Source organism: Cryptotermes secundus, unplaced genomic scaffold (assembly GCF_002891405.2).
Source record: "Cryptotermes secundus unplaced genomic scaffold, Csec_1.0 scaffold1849, whole genome shotgun sequence".
Taxonomy (NCBI): domain Eukaryota; kingdom Metazoa; phylum Arthropoda; class Insecta; order Blattodea; family Kalotermitidae; genus Cryptotermes; species Cryptotermes secundus.
In genome coordinates this window covers 547,544-569,776 of record NW_019742449.1, presented here as the reverse complement: position 1 = coordinate 569,776, position 22,233 = coordinate 547,544, and the positions used below count along the sequence as shown (strand labels likewise).

Here is a 22,233-nt window from a genome sequence, read left to right as displayed (position 1 = left end):
GTGACAAGAGCGATTATGAAAACGTGAATCCGGCGACAAGTTGGGAGTTAAGTGGCTTTTCGCCATTGTGCTGATACGGAGACCGGAGGGCGATGACGCTCCTTGCTGCCTATCTTGAGACAGAGTGACCGGTCGGCCATCCTACTAAGTGGTGATGAACACTAAGAAGCAGAACCGCTGTGAGGTCAACGCTAAAAATACAACAGGCAACTACCAGGCACTCTTCTTTTTGTGTTATAAATCAACTTACCAAATTCACCGATGCTTTGCATTGTTTCAAACTAAGCTGCTCAGTTCTACGATGCTATAAGCCCACTTTTTGGAAATTGTGTTTTCAGTATAGATTTCGAGTTTATTTAAATGTATTTTACTGTACAAAGACGAAACAACTCCGTTCCGTGTGACTATTTAAGTTTTACTACTTTAAAACTTAGCACCCTTAAATGAAACAAATAAAAAAATGTATTTTTCTTTGTATGAATTATGTTACATTATTGTGGCATAAATTAAAATTACAAATTTATTTCGTTGACTGAGACATGTACGTTGTCCCAGCACTGGATTCATATGACAATGTTTGGATGTGATTATTATTTTTCAGAATTATTTAATTTGTTTTAAAAAGAATAATGTTTTTGGAATTTAAAGCCGTGTATTTCGATAGAATTTTACAGACGTTTTGGAGAATGTACTGCCTTCAAGTTCAGAGCCAATGAATAAGAGAAGTAAGCAAAAAGTAGTAAACCTACTTGCTTAATAAATTCCCCGATTCTGAAGACGTTGGCAGTATGTTCCTTCGAAAGTTGAAAAAAATATCTACCACTACCGCAGTCGAAATACTCTTCATAGTAGGCGCCGTGATAACTTCGGACCTAAAGACGTTGTTAGTAATTTTGGCTATGAGAAAATATTTTGTCCAAATTATTCTGATTGTAAATCTTGTTTGCAATAATTATTTTGAGTAAATTTTGCTAGAGTTACACAATTATATTTTCGTTTATTTTGGGATTGTATATGATTCTTAGCCGGTCACGGTAGCCGAGTGGTCTAAGGCATGCACTGTCTTCGCTCGCTCGGAAGCCGGGATCGTGGGTTCGAATCCCACTCAGGGCATGGATGTTTCTGTGCGTTTTTCTGTGTTTGTCTACAGGTAGAGGCCTTGCGACGAGCTGATCACTCGCCCAAGGAGTCCTACCGAATGTGTAAGATCTAGAAAAACCGAAGTGGAGTTAATGGAGGTAGGCCTAGGCCCACTGGAGCTCTAGTGCCAAGAAAAAGAAATATGATTCTTAAGCTCTTTTATCTTTATTCGTCCCTGTTCTTAATTATTTAAGCATCACGCGATGTCGGAGAGGAGATATAGCTCCTCCATACTTTACCTCAATACGAGATGGATGTAAATGGCCATCTTCACGCCCCTACCGCTTTACCTCAGGGGGTGGGGGAAATAGCCCACAGTACCTATTATATATGGGGTTTGGTGGGCCCCAGAGCTGGTCTAGACGCTGTGGAAGAAATACAAATTTCTTACCTCTACCGAGGATCGAAATCTGACCGTCCAGCCCATATCCCGTCGCTACACCCAATGACTTATTTTATCTTTTGTAGACAACAAAAATATTATAAATATTTTGAAATGGAGGTAATGACCCGTAAACATCATGGCAGTATTTTTTGGTACCGGAAAATTAGTGAAGTTGTTTATTTCAGTATTCAGATGTTCTCGAGTAACCCGTACGTTGCGTCATAATTTAAGATGCATCCGCCGTGACGATTTATGAAGCGTGTGATAATTATCACAATTGAGGGGAACCGGAATTTATGATGTCGCTGCCTCTCGTATGATCTCATTCATTGCTGTTGGAGCATTGTTTATGTGGTTTCCTGGATGTGGCCTTCAGGTTGACACGGCCGCATTTCTATTTAAATCCCGAGTCTGTTGTCACCGTAACAGATTTCAGACGGATGCTGGATCTTTCAAGAAACGAAGACGTCACACTGACGTCAGTCACGTACACCAATTCTAGACTGAGCGGCTGTCCACTCCTCTGCATTAGAGAAAAAATGTCCGTTGGTTTAGGACAAATTCCATGTTTGGGCGCGTATATATCATCAGTTACGTCATAAGGAAACACAGCAAAATTAAACCGCTGTTTTGATTATTACAGATGGAGGAAACTTTCAGCAACGTGCGACAGAAAAATGTTGAGTATGGTGACTAGGCACTTTCGTAAAATCGCTTCTTTAAAAACGGCGTAATATTTTACATGAAAGTGAAATTTATGAAGAAAAAGGAAATTGCTAAATTTCAGAACGAAATACTGAAGGAGGTTTCAGGTCTGTGTGAGATAGAATTATAAAAGACGAGAGTAATTTTTATAAAGAAATGTTACACAATTTGTACTCTTCCCCTATTATTATACTAATTAACTCTCTGGTAGTGGAAGCCGATGTCTTATTATCACTGATTCAAAAACCTTCATTTAGGCTTGATACCAAACCAGTTTCATCCAAATCTGATCTTCACAACTTTAATTTCTCTCTCTCTCTCTCCTCTTGCTCTCACTTTGGAGCATAGGACTGATTTCTCAGTTTCCTGATCATTTTACAGACGGTAGGACCCCTTTGACGGGTGATCAGCTCGTCGCAAGGCCTCCACCTAAACTCAGGACAACACAAAGACAGAATAAACGCGTACACACACCACACATACATGCTTTTTATGGGAACAACGATCCCGGCTACCGAGCGAGCGAAGACAGTGCAGGCCTTAGACCGCTCGGATGTCATGACCGGCTACAACTTCTATTATTAAGATTAAACTTAATGTTATTCCCAAATATTTATTTAACATAATAAAAAATTGAAAACGGCCTACCTGTTCAAGGTTGTAATATTATTTTTTTTTCTATAGAGAATAAGCAAAAGAAATATTTTATAGGGAATGAAAAAGAATGAGTCGCCGTATGGACGTATGGAGTTTGCCCCAACATCACTGGATACAAACTGGGTAGAATGAAAAAGGAGACGAAAATTTATAAAGCGAGAAAATGAAATTGAAAGAAGTAATTTTAATTATTAACAATAACGAAAATTATATATAGAGAACCTACGATAATAGAAAACTTCCAAAATATTTAGAATCGTGATAGAGACAAAGGACTGTTGAAAATAACAAAAATAATAACAATAATATTTCAGTGTTTTATTAGAATTAATAAGATAAATATGTCATGCTAGAAGAGGAAACCGAGCAAGATTTAGAAAAACAAAATAGATAAATTAATGTTTTCTTCGTGATTTTATTTAAAATGAATATGAGTTTAACTTCCATACAGATGTGTAATTACTTACGGTCTTATCTGTACACTGAGTTGCCATAAGCAAACTCACTTCTAGGCCCATATGCACCCAGGTTTCTCAAAATAATTGAAAGAATACACTTCTAGTGTACTTTTAGTTTCTTTACATTAGAATTCAACATACACTTTCATTTTGAAAAGTTTTTTCAGATCGATAACTAAATAAACACAATATATTCCTAATAATTAAATCTCACAATCTTATGTTCAGTTACATATATTCACTCACTCTTCAGAATCATAAATTTGTCTAATTCGCAGAGTTCGTGTCTTTCTTAGTCGACGAAAATTTGGTACTAAGTGATATTAAATTAATGAAATTAATAATAAACTAGCATAATGCAGAATATTTCTCACTCAAACACAACATATGAGATGACTAGTCTAAACGCTGCAACATCCCAAGTTTCTTTTTGTGTGTCACTTTTCACTTCGTGCACGAAATTAAATTGTGTACTTGATGTTCTCGTAGAACGTGTGTGCGGTGTTTGCTGCTGGCGGCGAGGGCAGGCTGGTTGGTATGGACGGTGGTGGTGGGGTCATGTAGGGCTTGCGATCACATTGCACCGGTTGCATGGGGGCTGCCCGAATACCTGTAACACAGCAAGAAATGGCACAGTGAAATAGACGATAGACGCACTGCATAAAATTCTCATTGAATTCAGTACACCCAGGAAACCAACTTCATGGAGCGGTCCTTCAGAAGCTCGGATACTCAAGAAATTACTAGACTTTAATGAAACTCGAAGCTCACTATAGTAGCACTTTGCTATCAGTGTTTCATCTGCGACAAATGAATCCATTCCACCTTCTCTTACCCTATTTATTTAAGATCCATTTTAATATTATCAACCTCGAGGACTACCGTCTTATCATCAAGAGGAGGTTTGTGCGCCCCAACAGTTCGGAGAGCTATGCTGGCGGGAACAAAAGCTCCTGGTAGAGCCACCCATGCCAGACAAGTCACGGTGTAGGGGCCGGAAGAAATATAGTCCCTGGTTCATCAGGTTGGATTTGGATGTGGGGCTGAAGACCGCACCCTGGAAAAATTTACTGTTTCGAAAACGTGGAGGGAGCCAAGACCCACACAGGGTTTTAGCTCCGGCAAAGAATAAGATTTTACTATTAACCTCCGATCTACACCTACATATTCAAAGTTACATCTTCTCCTTATGTTGTTCGATCAAAATTTTGTATGTATTTTTCATTTCGCTCTTGTGTCATACTCTCGGCCCTTCTCATCATTCTCGGTCTTATCACATCAATACGTACGTGTGTAGACCCAAGAAACTAGTTAAGATAATAAACAGAATTTCGCCCATACACATCACTTTTGAAGGGAGTACACTTTTTCTTGACGACACCGAGGTTTCATTTCGCCGACATTTGGGCACACGTCACATGTTCGTGACGCCTTGATATGCATTTGTTCCTCAGACAAGAAATATATAATTATGCCCATATTTCTCTTCAGTTCCTTATTCAAAACTAGCATAAAGACCGTTGAGATTTCAACAAGGAATTGTTTAAAAACAAACTTAGTACGTAACTAACCTCAGTTACGTGAAAGACAGCTAAAATTATACTAAGATACTAAAACTTGATAAAATAAAAATATGCTACTTCTGTGTAGATGAAATCGTTTCGTTGAAGGTTGTTTATAAAACAAATGAATTCCTTCAATATTATCTAACTTCTCTTTGTGTTCAACAGGCAAAACGCCGTCACAACTGCCAGTGATAAGTACATCATTGGCCAACACACATTTTTTTCTGTTAAAATTTGACCAAATAGCTGGTAGGGAGGGTGTGAAGCCGGAGAAGAAGAAGAAATAGGAGAGGAAGAAGAATAATAAGAAGAAGAAAAATGAGGAGAGGAAGAAGAAGGAGGAGGATAATGAGAAGGAGAAGAAGAAGAAGATAAGTGGTAGTTTAGTGATTTAGCTTTCAGATGCGAATACTGAAAGTAAAATGTACGGTAAAGCTATCCCTGTAACAGGCCGTGGAGGTCCATAAGGTTGTGAAATGTTGAGGGTCCCACATTTTCTAGACAATATGCTCAAAGATGGCGGTAAGGTAGTCTGCCTTACGCGCCGCCGGCCGCGCTTTACTCCCCAGGAAAATTATTTAATTAATTCCTGGTTCTCATTTCTGTTAGAGGCTGAGTCGACCCCAGGGCCATAGAGCGGCTGGAAGGATGAGGTCAACTGAAAAATCCAGTGACCTCATCGGAATCGAACCCGCGAACGTGCGACCCGTAGGATAATGCCTCAACCAACTACACTACCGCGTGCACCTTTAATACTGAAAGACAATCTTCATTTTCACCAATAGCCATTGTTTCCATGTTACCACCATACATTTAGCTTTCCTTCGGGGTCGCGCCATAGCTCAAGCGGTTTGTCGCTGGCTTCCCAACGCGGCGGCACGGGTTAGATCCCGGGTCTGGTCAAGTGGGATTTGTGGTGAATAAAGTGGCGCTGGGGTAGGTTTTCTCGGTTCCCCTGCCAATCTTCATTCCACCAAATTCTCCATCATTATAATCACCCGGGGAAGGCTGCAATAGGCTAATCAGTGGCCACCGTGCCGAGTGGACCCAGTTGGACTCCACCCCCCACTAAGCGAATTAAAAAACTCATATGCTACAAAGACTTACGCATTAGTTTTGTACGAAATTCCTGTAGGCCTCTGTGAAGCTGCATGAACCGATTCGAAAGAAACTGAGGTCCTGTGTTTGCAGTATCTCGGTGAGGAAGGCTGTTTACAGCTCGACTTGACTTCATTCGTTTAGTGTGATTAGAAATATTAATATTAATATTAATCAAGATTTTAGATGATTGTTAAATGTATTGTAAAAATAATTATTGCAGAATAGGGACCAACAGCAAAATGTAATGGTGGAGTTAACAAACATTAATTACAATGAAAATGTGACTATTGATTTAAGTGGCCATGGAAGAGGTGTATATCGGAGACAGTTGTATTCCTCTGTGGGCCCCCCTTTTTTAGACTTTTTTTTTATTGCTAGTGGGGTGGGACTAAGTCCCTTGTACTGCGGCCACTTCTGGCCTATTGTACCAGCCCCAGATGATAGGTGAGGGTGATTGTGGAGCAATTGGTGGAATCAAGATTGGCAGGGGAAACCGAAGTACTCGGAGAAAACCTGCTCCAGCGCCACTTTGTCCACCACAAATCCCACTTGACCAGAACTGGGATCGAACCCGGGCCGCCGCGGTGGGAAGCCAGCGACTAACTACTTGAATTATACCACGGCCCCCTCTTAGACTTAATTTTGATCGGGTTCGTTAACAAGCAGGAGATTCAATGTTTTGTAACAACGAAGAAAACAAACAAAAAGGTGAGTTTTGTTCTTTGTGTGAAAGGCTTGAATTCGGACTTCCCTTGTTCGTATGCAATTTAGGGACTTCTATCTGTCTGTCTATTTATGGCTCTACAGCCCTTTCTTGAGCCTTAACCTCTATTCAGGTTCTTAAATCTTATACACAGTCGGTAGGACTCCTTGAACGGGGGATCAGCACGACTATGCCTATACACAGAACAACACAAACAGAATAAACGCACAGACATCCATGCTTCGAGTGGGATTCGAACCCACGGCCCCAGTGTTCGAGCGGGCGAAGACTGTTCATGCTTTAGACAGCGCGGCTACTGTGAGGGCATTTGAGGAACATAATGATCCTCTTTATCCACTAATGCCGGGATATTTAAAATAACTAAATCTTGTACGTTAACTCAAGCGGTACATTTCTGACTTGTATTCGGGAATTTACTCCTTCAGATCTCGGTCGCGATATTGGCTATCCTGAATAAGATACTTCTTTCTTAAGTCCATTCAAACAAATTCCGGAATAGTACCTCGCGCTTCCTTCCACATCATTACATTTTATTGCTAATTAAATGATCCTGTCATTAGTCATTAAGTGGCGTTGAGTTGCAGACAACCTTGTCAATAGCCACAAAATTCTTCGGGAACACGTAGATCATTACAATAGTATTGTAGCATGTAGAGCCGCTACTAGGCAACGGCTCGGTAAACACGTTCCCGCTGCAACGGATACGTATATGACAATAGAAGTAATATCGGAAACGGTGTTTTCTACTCGGTCCGTACAAAGGAGTTATAAGGAATCAAGAGTAGTTCAGTTGGAAAGGAACCGCCGTTCAGAGAGGTTTGAACCTGAAAGCAGAGGACTACACATTGTTAGAAACCGTTACTGAATATTACTAGTGAAGACACTGGGGGCTGAAAAGGCTTAGCGTGATTTGGTAAAGCGATGGCGCTATAATTGAGTGTAATTACGAGTGGTGTGTTATAGTGGGTCAATAAATCCAATCTCCAATCTAAAACCCCGTATATATACACTCCGAATTGTGACAGCATATTCACTGTGATATACTATGAACGTTTCAGCCGGTTAAACACTTTCGTTTTATTTCCAAGTGCCCTTAATATGTAAGTGGTCTATTACCAGCTCATCCTTACTTTGTTAATTGACGAAATTTAAAAGGGTGACAACACGATGGAGCGTAATTGGAACACCAACTCTGTGTAGGAGTAGCAAGATGTAAACAGTAACGCCTTTTGCTTCCTTTCGTTAGGGAACCCTTAGACTCACATCCTTGGCAATTTTTCTGCAACCTCTTCATTTGAATATCGTGTCAGTGCCTACAAAGAGGCCACGGCCGAATCTTCCCAAATATTTGTCCATTAACACTTCATAAACCAAATCAAGCTATATAAAATCTGCAAATGGCAGAGTGTCGTTAAATAATGAACCTATTAATCAGTTTTCTTCAAATTGTGTGTCTTGTTTCCGAAGCAAATTCATCTTCCATCCTCATAAAACTGGAGTCATTACTTGACAACTTTCATCAAGCTCTGCCGAACTGTGGGCACGCTGCCTGCTTCTGGCCCCGAGGTCTGAACTTGATTTCACCGACGGACATATGGGTAAAAAGATCGCAGGTTAATGAAAGACGCTGTATCAACTGTATCAGTTATTTAAGATTGAATAATATGGAAGGTGATTATGTTCGGCGAGCTTACAAGCGGTCCTGAACATATTTCAAGGTATATCACTGATTGGCATGGAGGGTCTAGAGAAAACTACGAGAACATCAAGATAATCGTTTTCCCTGCCGAGATTCCAGCCGGAACCTCCAGGATGTAACTCAGAAATATTACCGTTTGGGCTAGCTTTATCGGTGGTGTCTGTATGTGTGCAGTCACTAAATTTGAATGCATCGGTAAGTCATCCGGTCGATGTGCGCTCTTGAGATGTCCCTACGAACTGCGTTGGATTTTAAGTTCTCCCAGCGATTACGAAAAAGTATTCTGTCTTGTGGTATATAACGCTTATATATTTTGCTGCCTGCTTCACTCTGGTTTCTTTCCTGGTTTAATCCTCGAAACTGAAGATGGAGGCTGTGTTGCACCCCAGGTGAGTACTCCAAGACTCATCCTGTCTCCTACAGTACGTTACGTATATATCCTCTCTACCTACAGTTGAACTTACGAATATACAACGCTTTATTGTAATGCACCTTTACACGTCACAGTGACACAGTTTTTGGGCTGAGGGTTTATTTTATTTTTACTTTAACACACCGAATAGATTTGCTCGTTAGTGACTTATGCAGCGAGTTCTTATTCGTTTTTCGTGGTTTGGACCACGACCTAATACACACGGTTAGTCTGCAGCTTCTGACCACGGAGGCCCGGCTTTAATTCCAATTGGAGTTTATGGTGGACAGAGTGGCACTAGGCAGGTTTTTCTTCTCCGTCCTCCACCGCCCATAATTATTCCTCCGATGTTCCATATTCATCTGAGATCAAGAGTACAACGCTCTTATTTTAGGCTCTAATTCCAAGGGGTTCTGCTTCATCCCACTCCTAACACTAAACATTTTATTCTTTGGTTGACTTGAAAGGATTCTGACGATGGTGTATACTGTACTTCTTTTGGCTTATTTTGGACTTTTTTTTTGTCTTTTATATACCGGACGATGGGTGAAGTCCAAAATAAACCAAAAAAAGTATTTTATTCTTTATTTAAAACTTCTATCAGCAATTGAGACTCTACACCTTTCAATGGTAGCGTGATTAGTGAGCAATGAATGTGTTATGGTATAGATAGATGGGCTTATTATCTATTTCGCTGTACTATCCCAGCATTCGCCTGGACGAAGAACCTATATAGCCTATATTTGGAACAAGATTTGAAAACGCGACCTTCTAAATGATAAAAAGGTGTTCTGTCTGCTCAAACGCGACGACTGGTCTTGCAGTGTGTATCCTTGGTGAAGTTTTCTTGTGGATTTCGTTGAGTCCCTGCAAGAAAATGCCAAGATAATGCTTTGAAACGGACCGTGGTAAATGTCAAGCCAAGAGAAGTTGGTACAGAGGATAGCATGCAGACAGAACACGGGCCAACAGATTGAAGACGGGCCGCGTGTGTGGCGTCAGGGAAGCAGACCACCCATAACGCCACGGTTCCCAGCACATGATAGCTAATAAAACCATTAATAAGCGTATGACTGTGTGCACATGGTCCACACAGCCACCTCGTATAAAGAGGTTTCCTGAAGTGTAACAAAGAAACATACACGAATCATCTTTACTTGTCTCGTTAGGTCTGCCTGTCGTCGCAGAGTTGTTAGCACCCAAGCTTAGTAATCAAGATGACCGGGTTTCGATTATCCTACATGATATAGTTGTGATGTGGCTCTGTCATTTCAGGATAATCTCGAGATTGTATCTTTAAATAGGTCACGGCCGGTTCCTTCCGTATTTTTCACAATATATCATTAATAAAGAACTTGCCCTTTTATGTTCTAAAACCAAAAGATTTGAAAAGCGTGACAGAATTGAGAATCAGTTTTTATCTGCTTATCCAATTATTTAATTAAGTAATCTCATTGATAAGAGTGATTTCTGCAAAAAAAACTATATTTCTGTAGCCTCTGAAACTGCACGGTAAAAAAAGGTGTTAAAGAGTTTTGTTATTTTTTCTTATTACCAACATAACGTCGTTGACCAACTGAGATACGGTTAACTTCTCAAGACCGACCCAATCGGTGGAGTTACTCGGCTACTTCTCCCCCCCCCCCTTCTTCAAGTACCTTAAACTGGAGCGCAATAAAGTTAAGGAGATTTTAAAGAGGTAAATGTATCCCTGTAACAGGCCGTGGAGGCCCATATGGTTGTGAGACGTCGAGGATCCCACATTTTCTCTAGACAATCGGCTCACAGATGGCGGTGAGGTTGTCAGGCTTACACGCCGGCCGCCATTTACCCCCCAGGAAGATTCCAGATTCTCATTTCTGTTAGAGGTTGAGTCGACCCCAGGGCCACAATACGGCTGGAAGAATTAGGTAAATTGAAAAAACCCACCTCATGGGGACTCGAATTCGCGGCCTTTCGGCTTGTAGCATACTGCCTCAACCAACTATGCTTCTGCATATCCCCTAAAGAGATATAATCCGTAAAGAAATAATATGATTATTAAATGCTGAACTGAAAGGGAATAGAGAAAATGTCAGGTGCTACGTAGACAGTCATGAACTCTCGTTAAGAAAAACAGTAGCGCCCCCTGTTGACTTGAACAGCTATGCTACGTACGGCTCGGAGGAAACCCTGTATATAATGAGGATGCTCTTCTGATTTTCTCCCTAATTAAGCCTATATATTATGTACAGATTGGTTATTTATTTTTCCATAATGTATAATTTTCATAATGTTACATTGCAGCATCCTGTTTCAATGAGCAGATCTTTCTTCGCGTTTTGTTTTTGCGCCGTCTATGTGCAACATCGGTTACTATTCACTCGTCGTTTTCTTCACTGACACTACATGTTTCGACCTAACCGGTCATCTTCCTTAGGCCGAAATACGTAGTGTAAATGAAGAAAAACGGAGTGAATATTAACCGACGTTGCACATGGTTTCAGAATTTAGTGAGGTGTACGTATTTCGTGACCATACCATTATTCGACCAAGTCATCGAGTGTAGCGGTTCTGAACAAGTGTCCAGGAGGTGCTCTGTTCGAATCTCTGCCGGGACGCCGAGAATCCTGATCGAGGCTCTCGTGGCTTTTCTCAGTCCTTCCATACAGATACTGGGATAATACATCGATTAGGCTACGACCTTTTTCCTTCTACATCTTCCCAAATTCATCCTTCATCAATCATTCTACCATTCGACGCAATATAAGCTACATACCGATGGCGTCATTAAATTACTTACAAACGTAAGAAAAGAGCTGCCTTTTATACTTTGAACGTTATTTTAATAATTTGAGAGAGCTGTCTACAAATTATCTGCAAATGTCAATGCAACGCACAGAAATATAGGGCGACAAATTAGGTCAACACTTCTTTCTTTCCAGACAGAACCAATTTGTCATCGTTTTTGCAGGCAAGAAGTCATCATACGGCAATGAACATGAATAGAAATCCGTGTATCAGTACTCGGAAAATCAGGCTTGTGGTGCACTCTGACTTCAACTAAGCCTATTTTTCAAATGTTTTCTTTGCAACTTTTGACATGTCTTCGTTCACTTCAAGCAAATATAAATGTACGTGTATAATTGAACTTTAAAACTCAATGTTGTAAATTTAATTAAGCTGAAATTATATTTGAGATATTAACAAAAAGGAAATTCGCAAACTTGTAGATAGTCGATGGGTGTTGCTAAGTATAGTTTTAATATTTTCAAATATTTCAGATATGAGGCACGCTCGCGGATAGACAGGCACCGTCATCCAATTATGCACTAATTTATGCAGTTTGTGCACATCAGTCTTAAAAAATCGGTGCAAGTCAAAGTCATGTTACGACCAACGGTCAGCCGGACAGTCTGTCTTGGTGTCAAGCACCCACCTGGGGCCCAAGACTAGATTATTGCTATCAGGCAGTCGCAGGTTTCACGATAGTGGGGCAATCTCTCTGACGATAGGGAGGGTCAATCTTTTACAATTGCTGCTGGCCCTCGACAGCGCAACCATATTTACCTCCTATGATCTATAACAGCCATTTTGCTTCAAATCGGTGCAAAAGTCAAAGTCAAAATTGCTTTACGACTGGCGGTTTACCGGAAATCAGCTCGCCTTGGCGCCAAGTCCCTCGGCGCTCACGACCAGAGACTTTTTCTTTGCAACTGAACGCTTGCGGCCTTAATTCTTATGACATTCTCTCTGACGAGAGGGTGGATTTGTCTCTTATGAATAGGCGTCACTTCGCCTTTGTCAAGTGTACGTATCGCATATCTAGCATATTACTGAAAATTCTTCTTTTTGCACTGTATATAAGTCCACTGTCAGTCCACGCTTTGCAAAGCAGATGTCTATCTTACTTATCTTAAGCTTGACCGCCGCCAAGTTTAAGCCTCTCACAATTTCTGTGCCTGGCTTCGCCTTGTCCTACACCACGAACATGTTCATTCTCATGCCTTTGCATGACTTCCGGTTCTTGCCTGCACGCCGTGCGCAAACAGCGGATCTATGTGCTCATGGGAAAATTCCCAGTGATACGGAGAACTTTGTTTTGTGGGCGCTGCAATTTTAAGAGGTAAGCGTCTGCCGTTATTCCCAGAGGAGCAAGCATAAGTCATTACTGATCTGATCAGTGCCTTATGGAGAGTTGGCGCTTAAACGCTCAATTTTGAGTATAGAGTAGATTGTAATAAATGTTCTGAATGCCTTGGCTGCATAAATTAGTGCAAATATATTGCACATACTTATATCAAATTGAACTTGTCTAAATTACATTGGTTGTGAATGTATAATGGACTGAACGTGGTCATGATACTGCACAATGACAGAAACATCGGGGTCAGTAACGAGGGATTCCCTGAATAGCTCAACCACCACCAACTTCTGAAGAAAAACTTGTTCTTTAGAAGTAAAGAGGAATCTAATCTTCGATACACTTTTCAAGTGGACTGTTAGTGATTTTTATTTATCTATTTATTTCTTATATTTCAGATATAAAGGTATTTGTAGCAAGACTGTTTACCTGTAGACATTATTTTTGTATTGCTATTGGGGTGGGACTAAGTCCCTTGTACTACGGCCACTTCTGGCCTATTGTACCAGCCCCAGATGATAGGTGTGGGTGATTGTGGAGCAATTGGTGGAATGAAGATTGGCAGGGGAAACCGAAGTACTCAAAGAAAACCTGCCCCAGCGCCACTTTGTCCACCACAAATCCCAATTGACCAGACCAGGGATTGAACCCGGGCCGCCGCGGCGGGAAGCCAGCTACTAACCGCTTGGGCTATGGCGCGGCCTACCTGTAGACATACTACACACTGAATAACTTACTGACTAACTAACTTAGTCCATGGAGCTGAGCCCTACCTGAGAAGCCTCCAGTCGCTTTTTCCCATTATTTTCAGACTTTGTAAAAAAAGAGTCGCCCAAAATATTTACAATATATTCACTGTTAAGTGAGTTCTTTCTCTCTGGATAGCCCTGACTAGCAACCAACTCGTGCTGAGCATGCATCTCACATCTCCGGTTTCATGATTGACACGTTTTTTTCCTTCCCGTCCGCGTTCCTAAGTGACCAGCAATGCTGCAGCGAAACCTCGTCTCAGTGTGAATTCCCGAATCTTCGTCTTCTCGCCGAAAAAAATAAAATAGCCCCGGTCCAGAATTCAGTAACTGCTGCTTCGTTAAACGTAATTTAACATGGATATACAAGAACCTATAAGAAATTAAGTTTAAACTTTCTTTCAGAGGGAGAACAAATGTTCAGTGTATTTACATGTTGGTAATATTCAATTAATACAATGAATTATCATGACACAAATAAATTACATTAAAATTTCTCTTACGTTAGATAAAAGTAAATTTCTCCGTCTGTCGGTCACGGTAGCCGCACGGTCTAAGGCATGTACTGTCTTCGCTCGCTCGGAATCTGTAGTCGTGGGTTCGGATCACACACAAGACATGGATGTTTGGTGTGTGTATGCGTTTATTCTGTGTTTGTGTTGTCCTGTGTTTAGTTAGAGGCCTTACGACGAGCTGATCACCCCTCCAAGGAGTCCTACCATCTGTAAAATGATCATGAAACTGAGAAATCAGCCATATGCTCCAAAATGAGAGCGAGGAGGAAATGGAAGAGAAAGTTCTCTCCTTAATTAATTAAGTGCCACCCCATGAAGACGCATGGGGAAATGGAGGTATGGCTCTACCATTCTTGACCTCCGCACTGTATGGATGTGAACGATCAATTTCACGTCCCGGCCGCTTTAACACAGACTAAGAGCCCCCCGTACCCACTGGACGGGAGGCTATGTGGGTCACAGAGCCGGTCTGAAGGCTATGGAGAAGAAGAAATCTAACTCCTGCCGGAAATCCAACCCCGGCCTTCAAGGCCCGCAGCCTGTCGCTATACCGACTGAACTATTCCAGCTCTCCACATATGTTGGAGGCCGGCCTTCAAGCCCCGCCGCCTGTCGCTATACCGACTGAACTATTCCAGCTCTCAACTTGTGTTGGAGGCTTTACATCTGTAGACTTCGACAGAATCTGAAACATCAGAAAACTGTGTAGAGGCATTTCCGGTAGAATTGCATTGTCTGTATTCACCAAGTGCCCACACGCTCATCTGTACTTAATATTGCTGTTACTTACGTCCTGTTAGCAGAGTGCCTGATAACGTGTAATGACATCATCTCTGCTTACGGTAGGGGTTCCCCTGGCAAGACGTAATCCACTTTGCTACTGCTCGTATACTGCAGTGACGTCACAACGTGTTCCCGTTTTCCCACGAATCTCTGACACAATAGTATGACTGGAAGATTAATGTCAAAGGGGTTGTGACGTAGTGTAGTCTGGTATATGTTTACGTACCTTACGGAACAGTGTTTTTCCCCCGATATTCAGGGTAGAGGAGTAAAGCGAGAAGGCCAGCTGGAATAGGTGCCCTGACCGAACCAATAGGAGTAAGGGAAATGGAGAACGAATCTGAGAAATTCTTAGTAGGATCACTTCTGAGGTCTTCAATTCCTTTCTGCGTGCCCCTTAGTCCTGCTGACGGAGCGTGAGATTCCCTTTAAAGGCCCCAAATTTTCTTCGCTATATTTTCTCCTGTACTCATATTCATAACACAAGAGTCGCTTTCAACGGCCCCAGGTTCGCTCCGCGTTCTCCTTGCTTTTATATCATACGAATACCATAAGGGTTCATTTAAGCAGTCCAAAATCCTACTACCCTCTTCTCCTTACGTCTATTTATTAGCTCGGGGTTCCTATTCTGGATATTCCTCTTCCTACATCCATAACACTATTGTCCGAAATCAATGTCTTTTCCAGCCTGAAGATGGAAGCATTATGTTCCTGCGATTTGTCTGTATACGTCTATCACGTTGCATTACGTTATATCTCAGAAGAAAATAATCATCATATTCGCAACAGTGATAATCTCATGATACTGAAATGGCTTGCCATTGTCACGTGAGAATCTCACAATATTGAGATATGTGGCCATCTACTTACAGTTGTCACGTGAGAATCTCACAATATTGAGATATCTTCTCATCTGCTTACAATCGTCACGTGAGAATCTCACAATATGGAGATATCTTGCCATCTGCTTACAATCTTCAAGTGAGAATCTCACAGTATCGAGATATCTTGCCATCTGCTTACAATCTTCACGTGAGAACCTCACAATATTAAGATATCTTGCCATCTGCTTACAATCTTTACGTGAGAATCTCACGACACTGAGGGATCTTGCCAACTTGTCGGACTGGAGCAAGGCTTCGGACCGATTTTTGTTCATCCCTGCTTCACCCTTCACCACACATGAGAGATGAAGGAGAAAGAGAAAGGAGAATCTGGCAAAGAAGAGGTAGAAGGGTCGAAATGAAAAAGGAGAAGAAGATGAAGTGCTACAAATATATATAGAACGACGGAGAAGGGAAGGAGGAAAGCGAAGGGTGAAACGAAGAGTCTAAAAACTGCACTTTGATGCAAATCTTTTCTAAAACCGCCAGACGGGTCTAAACCGTTTTGTGCATGAATCAGTAATACGTTAAGCATACTTAAATGGAAACACATTGGAGTAGACATGCACAAATTTTCAATATACCATATTTAATTTTTTTAAAGGGAACAAATCGAATTTATATTAATAAGAAGAAAGCAGTCTTCTGGGATTTGGCACCGTGTATATGTGGTGTTAACCTACGTTTCGCAGGAACGTATCGCCTCCATCTTCAGGGTAGAAGGAAAATTATAAGAAATCCGCAAGCGAAGAGACTTGCAGATTTCTTATAATTTTCCTTCTACCCTGAAGATGGAGGCGATACGTTCCTCCGAAACGTCGGTTAACACCACATATACACGGTGCCAAACCCAGAAGACTGCTTTCTTCATAGTCACCGCCGTAAAAGCTTCAAATCTTACATTGTATTAATAAGTCTACTTAATCATGTAGCGTGGAATTCTCATTCCGAATTAATCCAACACAATTAACCAGATTCGGATATAGAAAATGTGATCAGGTGGAGTAATGTAACTTTCATTTTATTCAGCAATTGAAACTAATGCGTAAAAGCGTTCCTTGCAAACTGTTCGTGTATAAATGTTTTGTTAGTACACACAACGCAAATTCTAAACACAGTACTCATTGCAGTTAATGCTGGGCACAGGCGCCGTGTTTAATTCACTTTTTCTGTTAACGTCAGCATTGATTGCATGGGGCTCAAAATCAGGTACAAGTGATGTTAATTGTGGCAAGATGTGAGACAACACAGAGGAAGGATCTTGCTCCTAGACGCATACCAGCCAAAATACACGCAAGGACACTCTCTCCTGCCTATTTGACTTCCTTTCTAAGCAGCTGGTTTGACTATTAAGAAATGAGAGGTTAACTGGAAATTAATAACGTTCATACTTACCTTTGATACTGTACAACACTTACAAGTTCCCCCAAAATGGCTCAAGTTAATGTGAGGAAAGAAATTACTTCACTGAGCACCAAAGGTGCGTTCTGGACTTGGTTAACATAGCACAACATACACAGGTTTCCTCCTGCAGGCTCTTTTTGCCATATTTATACACAGACTAGTGTACTGCATCTTAATAAGCCTCTGAAGGAACAATGCGGTAAGAAAACCCGAAGGTTCTTTACAGACCCACCACTAATGCCAAAACTCTTAAATGGACAAAAATCTACGTTGATATAATCAACGTCTCATCCTCATAACTAACTTTGTTACTTCCATCTTAATGTTATCCTCTCTCTTCTCTCTTATATTCTTTCACATTTCTCTGTTTAACAATATTTGGAATAAAACCTGTGACCTGAGTCGGTAGAGTGATTAGGCTATTATTGGCTGTGATTAAATTCCCTGCACAACATGAGATTTCTCTCTTCTCCACATTGTTCGGACTGGCTCGATGGGCCATCCAGCCAATGGGTGCCGTAGGTCATTTCCAAAGGACTAAGGCTGCCGGCGCTTCAAGATTGCCACTCATTTCCATCTAGTGTCGAGAGCTAAGAATATCTGGAGTTGCACTTCCACTCCTTCATACGTCTTCATGGCGTGGCGCTTAATTAAACATGGGAAGTAGCTAATATTTTTTTTTTCCTGGGCATTACAGCCCCAGTGGGCCTAGGCCTACCTCCATGAACTTCTCCGTTCACTTCGGTTCTTCTAGATCTTGCACATTCGGTAGGACTCCTTGGACGGGTGATCAGCTCGTCGCAAGGCCTCTACCTGTACACAAACACAGAAAAACGCGCACACACAAACTAAACATCCATGCCCTGAGTTGGATTCGAACCCACGATCCCGGTTTCCAAGCGAGCGAAGACAGTACATGCCTTAGACCGCTCGGCTACCGTGACCGGTGAATCTAACTTTTACTCTTAGCAATAGTAGGTGGCCTGTATAAATCGTTAAGTTCCTAGTTATATGGCGTCTTCAATTATTACTTCCTCCTTCTTGAGTACAACTATTTTCCTCGGTGCTTTTTTCCAAAAATTTGTAATTTCTGTTTTCCCTTGAAGTAAAAGACGGTTTATTTGAACGATAATAAGTTCTACAACATTTACTTAAAACACCTTTATGTTCTATAAGTACTTATTTACGGTTGACGGTAGAGGTTCGAAAGCATCCATTTACTTTCCTATTCCAAGGAGACTGCAGGACATATACACCTTTCGAGGGAGACGCTCAGTGTGAGGAAGGCACAATAACCTGATAATCGCCTGGCCTTCAATATGTGCCTTAATCCTGTGACCACACACCTCACCATGAAGGGTTAAGGCGTATAGCTTGCGTGGAGATAAGCTACTCAGCTTGTCTTTTGTCTCCTGTGGTGAAACATGACGATAGGGGGAGAGAGTTGCAGTGCAGTCTGAAGTGGAGATGTTGACTGCTAACGTTCGGACATGTTGTTTCGTGTGGAACTCCTCACAGCCTGGCATTTGGACAGAGACAGTGCAGATCATATTACGAAGGACGCCTTCTCTCCGATTTCCTATTTTTCCTCCTAAGAAAACAGGACTGTGACATGATTTTCAAACGTCAGAATCCCTTTTGATGTAAAGGTTTTTTCTAACTTCCATTCAGAGGAGAGGTAGGATGAGGGATATCAAGTTAATGACGCGTCATTAAATGAAATAAATAGCCATATGCTTACTAACTAAAAGAACTACTTTCACAGGAAACATATAACAAAGAAATGGTAGTCCAAGAGGAATTCGATGCTACGTGCTTCGTGGAGGAACGCTCGCTTGAGAACAATGTTACAAGCTTACTAGAGATTGGCGGAGTAGGTGTTTGAACTCTGATGCATTTACTTGTAGTTACAGTTGACTTAAGTTCCTCTGTCATAAGCAAATACACATGTTCTGTGTGTTCACACACGCACTGTCTCCAGTGGCAGACTTAACCCTCCTGGATGAAGGCTTCTGAGAATTGCCAATCCCCACTTCAATACTGTAACCCAGTGAATGACGTACAGCCCAAATAAACTATTTCCCTGGTTTGAAGGGAGCATTCACTGTCTACAGCATCGATGTAGCCAACATTTCAAGCTCAAATGATTTATAGCTTTCTTGTGGGCAGAACATTTTATTGACGTTTATAACTTTGAAATTTTTTTCTATATATTCAAGGTCTACCTAAAATATCAAGCCGAAGAGTCAACCCCTCTGAAATTCATTAACCTGTAAAAATAATGTGGTTAAATATAAGGAAAGGTTCTTAGACCACCTTCGTCGACTCTTCAATTGGGAGTTTATAGAATCGAATTAGATGGGGTATGTATATTGAGTGATAAGCAGGTAAGTGTTTGGCAGGAGGTTATACTGGCCTTATGATCCCGATTTTCGCCCTAAGAGGATGAAGACGAACGTGAAACTATAACAATTTTCGGTAGCCTGACAGAGATCTGAATCTGGTGACTCCGAAACAAATATTTCGACCGTTATTCCAATAGCTTGCTAGGATGTATACAGTAAAATTAATACAATGTCTGTGAACTATTGTTGCCTATAGGGAACCGCTAACTTCACCCTGTGCCTTGCATATTTTGACATGTATCATCAACGCAAAAACTGTGGTGCCAGAGAAACCAGCCGTTGCTAACGAACGGCTCTGAAACATCTTTCTTTTTTCAGGCAACGGCCGCAAAACAGACAACGAAACGACGTTCGTTTCTAGATAGCAGATTCTTAATAAGCAATAATAGATGATCGCTGCTAGGGAACGGTTAAGTAAACACGTTCCCGCTGCAACGGATAAGCATAAGAGAATGAACGGTCTTGTCTGTGACCGCAGTGCCTAAAGGCGCGTTCACATTACCTGTGCTCGTGTGACTCGCAATGCTCGCGAGTAATGTGGACGATATTACAAGTCACGAGACGAGCAAATTTTTAATTTGAGAACTATAGCCAATAAATTAAAATACGACAACAGCCTATACACACTACTAGTAAATATACGGATCCTCACGCGCCGAAGTCTGGCGAGCAACTGAAGTAGTGTGGACGAAGATTTACTAGCACAAGTAAAAGCCAGACGAGTCTCCAAACGAGCACAAGCCTAGAGAGCACGAGCACGAGTAATGTGGACGCGCCTTAAGAGTCAAAAGGAAGACAACTTGGGCAACCAATTCAGTAGACAAAGAAAATATAAGAGGCTTAAACTTGACACTGGTCAAGCTTACAACTATTGAAGTGACTAAGCTGCCATTGTTACATAAGATATGTTAGGTAGGCATGATCTGCTCTGTAAAGCCTGTACTGTCAGAGGACTTGTGCGTAGTGCAAAAGAGTTTACAGTAACATGTTATATGTGCGAAATGTACACTTGATGAAAGGCCAAGCATATTCATAAGAGACAAACCCATCTTCTCGTGAGAGGATGGTACATAAGGAGTATTACCGCAAGGGTTCAGTTGGGAAAAAAAATCCCTGGTCGTGGGTCTTAAGGGGCTTGACTCCAAGAAGAACTGATTGGCGGTCAACCGCCAGTCGTAAAGTGACTTTGTCTTTGACTCTGACTTCGAAACAAGTCAGTTCTGTACTGGAAGCTGTGAAGAAAAAGGGCAGTATTCATGCATTTTAATGGCTTCCGTGGTGCAATGTGCTACTCGACTCCTTAATTATTAATTATTCAAATATGAATTGTACTCAGCATTAATGTAAGCATACATACATTAATTATGGACGCATCATGGTTGGCAAGACTACACCAACGAATGGTTATAGCCTCTATGATAAAAGTTACCTTCTTTTTTCTTTGTGTTTATGTACTTATTTTATATGTCGCCTTACTCGTGCATACTTTATAATTGGCCTTTGAGCTGTGCAGTAAGCACACGTATAAGCACATAATTTAATTTAATTGGATTATTATTACTATTATTGTTATTATTATTATAATTATTATTATTGCTGAGACTGTTAGGTTCTCCTATGCCTATTCATCATAATCTGAAGGTCTATCCTGGAAGCAGAGCTAAATCTCCAGCCACCTTTGTGGGATTTGAAGGTCTCACTACTGTGTTTTAAACTACTATCTTGCGGCACTGTGGTTCTTCTGCCCTGAAGATGGAGGCAGCACATTCCACTGAAATACTCGTAATAATCTACTGGACTATAAACTCTGCCGCATCCCTGAATACAGTAGCCTCCACCCATTCTTGACCATGTACACTATCTATGTATGATTCTGCAGCCCTTTTGGGACCTTTGCCGCCTTTTCAGTCTCTTGATCTTCTATAGTTTCATTTTTAAATTCGCTTAGTGGGGGGTGGCGTCCAACTGGGTCCACTTGGCACGGCGGCCACTGTTTGGCATATTTGGGTGATTATGATGATGGTGAATTTTGTAGAATGAAGATTGGCAAAGGAAACCGAAGTACTCGGAGAAAACCTGCCCCACTGCCACTTTGTCCACCACAAATCCCACTTGACCAGACCCGGGATCGAAGTCAGGCCGCCGCGGTGGGAAGCCAGCGACTAACAGCTTGAGCTATGGCGGGGCCTAATCTACAGCGTTACTCCTAGGCCAGACCGGCTCAATGACTCTGTGCCAACTATCTTCAGCATCTATTAAATCTAGAATATATTCTGCGATTTTAACAAAGTCTTAAAATAATTGGAATATCATTTGCCTTTGGTGTTTCCGCATCTAAGATCGTTCACCCGTGTAATTTTGAATACCGAAAGGTGAAAATGTACAGCTGTCCCTGTGCTTTAACTAATCATGCACTAGTCCATAAAGACATATGAAGGAGTGGTTGTAGAGTGGTTGTATAGATCCACATTTTTGTGACCACACCGCTGGTTGGAGGTGAGTGGCCAGCTTCACGCCTCTGCCA

At 41.4% G+C, this 22,233-nt stretch overlaps 1 protein-coding gene across 2 annotated transcripts in view; it reads right to left on the bottom strand.

The window, feature by feature from the left end:
* Positions 1–3,259: 3,259 nt before the first annotated feature.
* The window catches only part of LOC111873226 (forkhead box protein F1-B), a 43,337-nt gene continuing 24,363 nt past the window's right edge, over positions 3,260–22,233 (bottom strand). Inside the window, exon 2 of one of the 2 annotated variants that reach the window (XM_023867757.2) lies at positions 3,260–3,955. In XM_023867757.2, coding sequence (XP_023723525.1) covers positions 3,807–3,955 — 149 coding nt within the window. In that variant the 3' untranslated portion in view covers positions 3,260–3,806. The remainder of the gene's footprint in view (positions 3,956–22,233) is intronic. The other variant, XM_023867759.2, reaches the window with a different exon arrangement.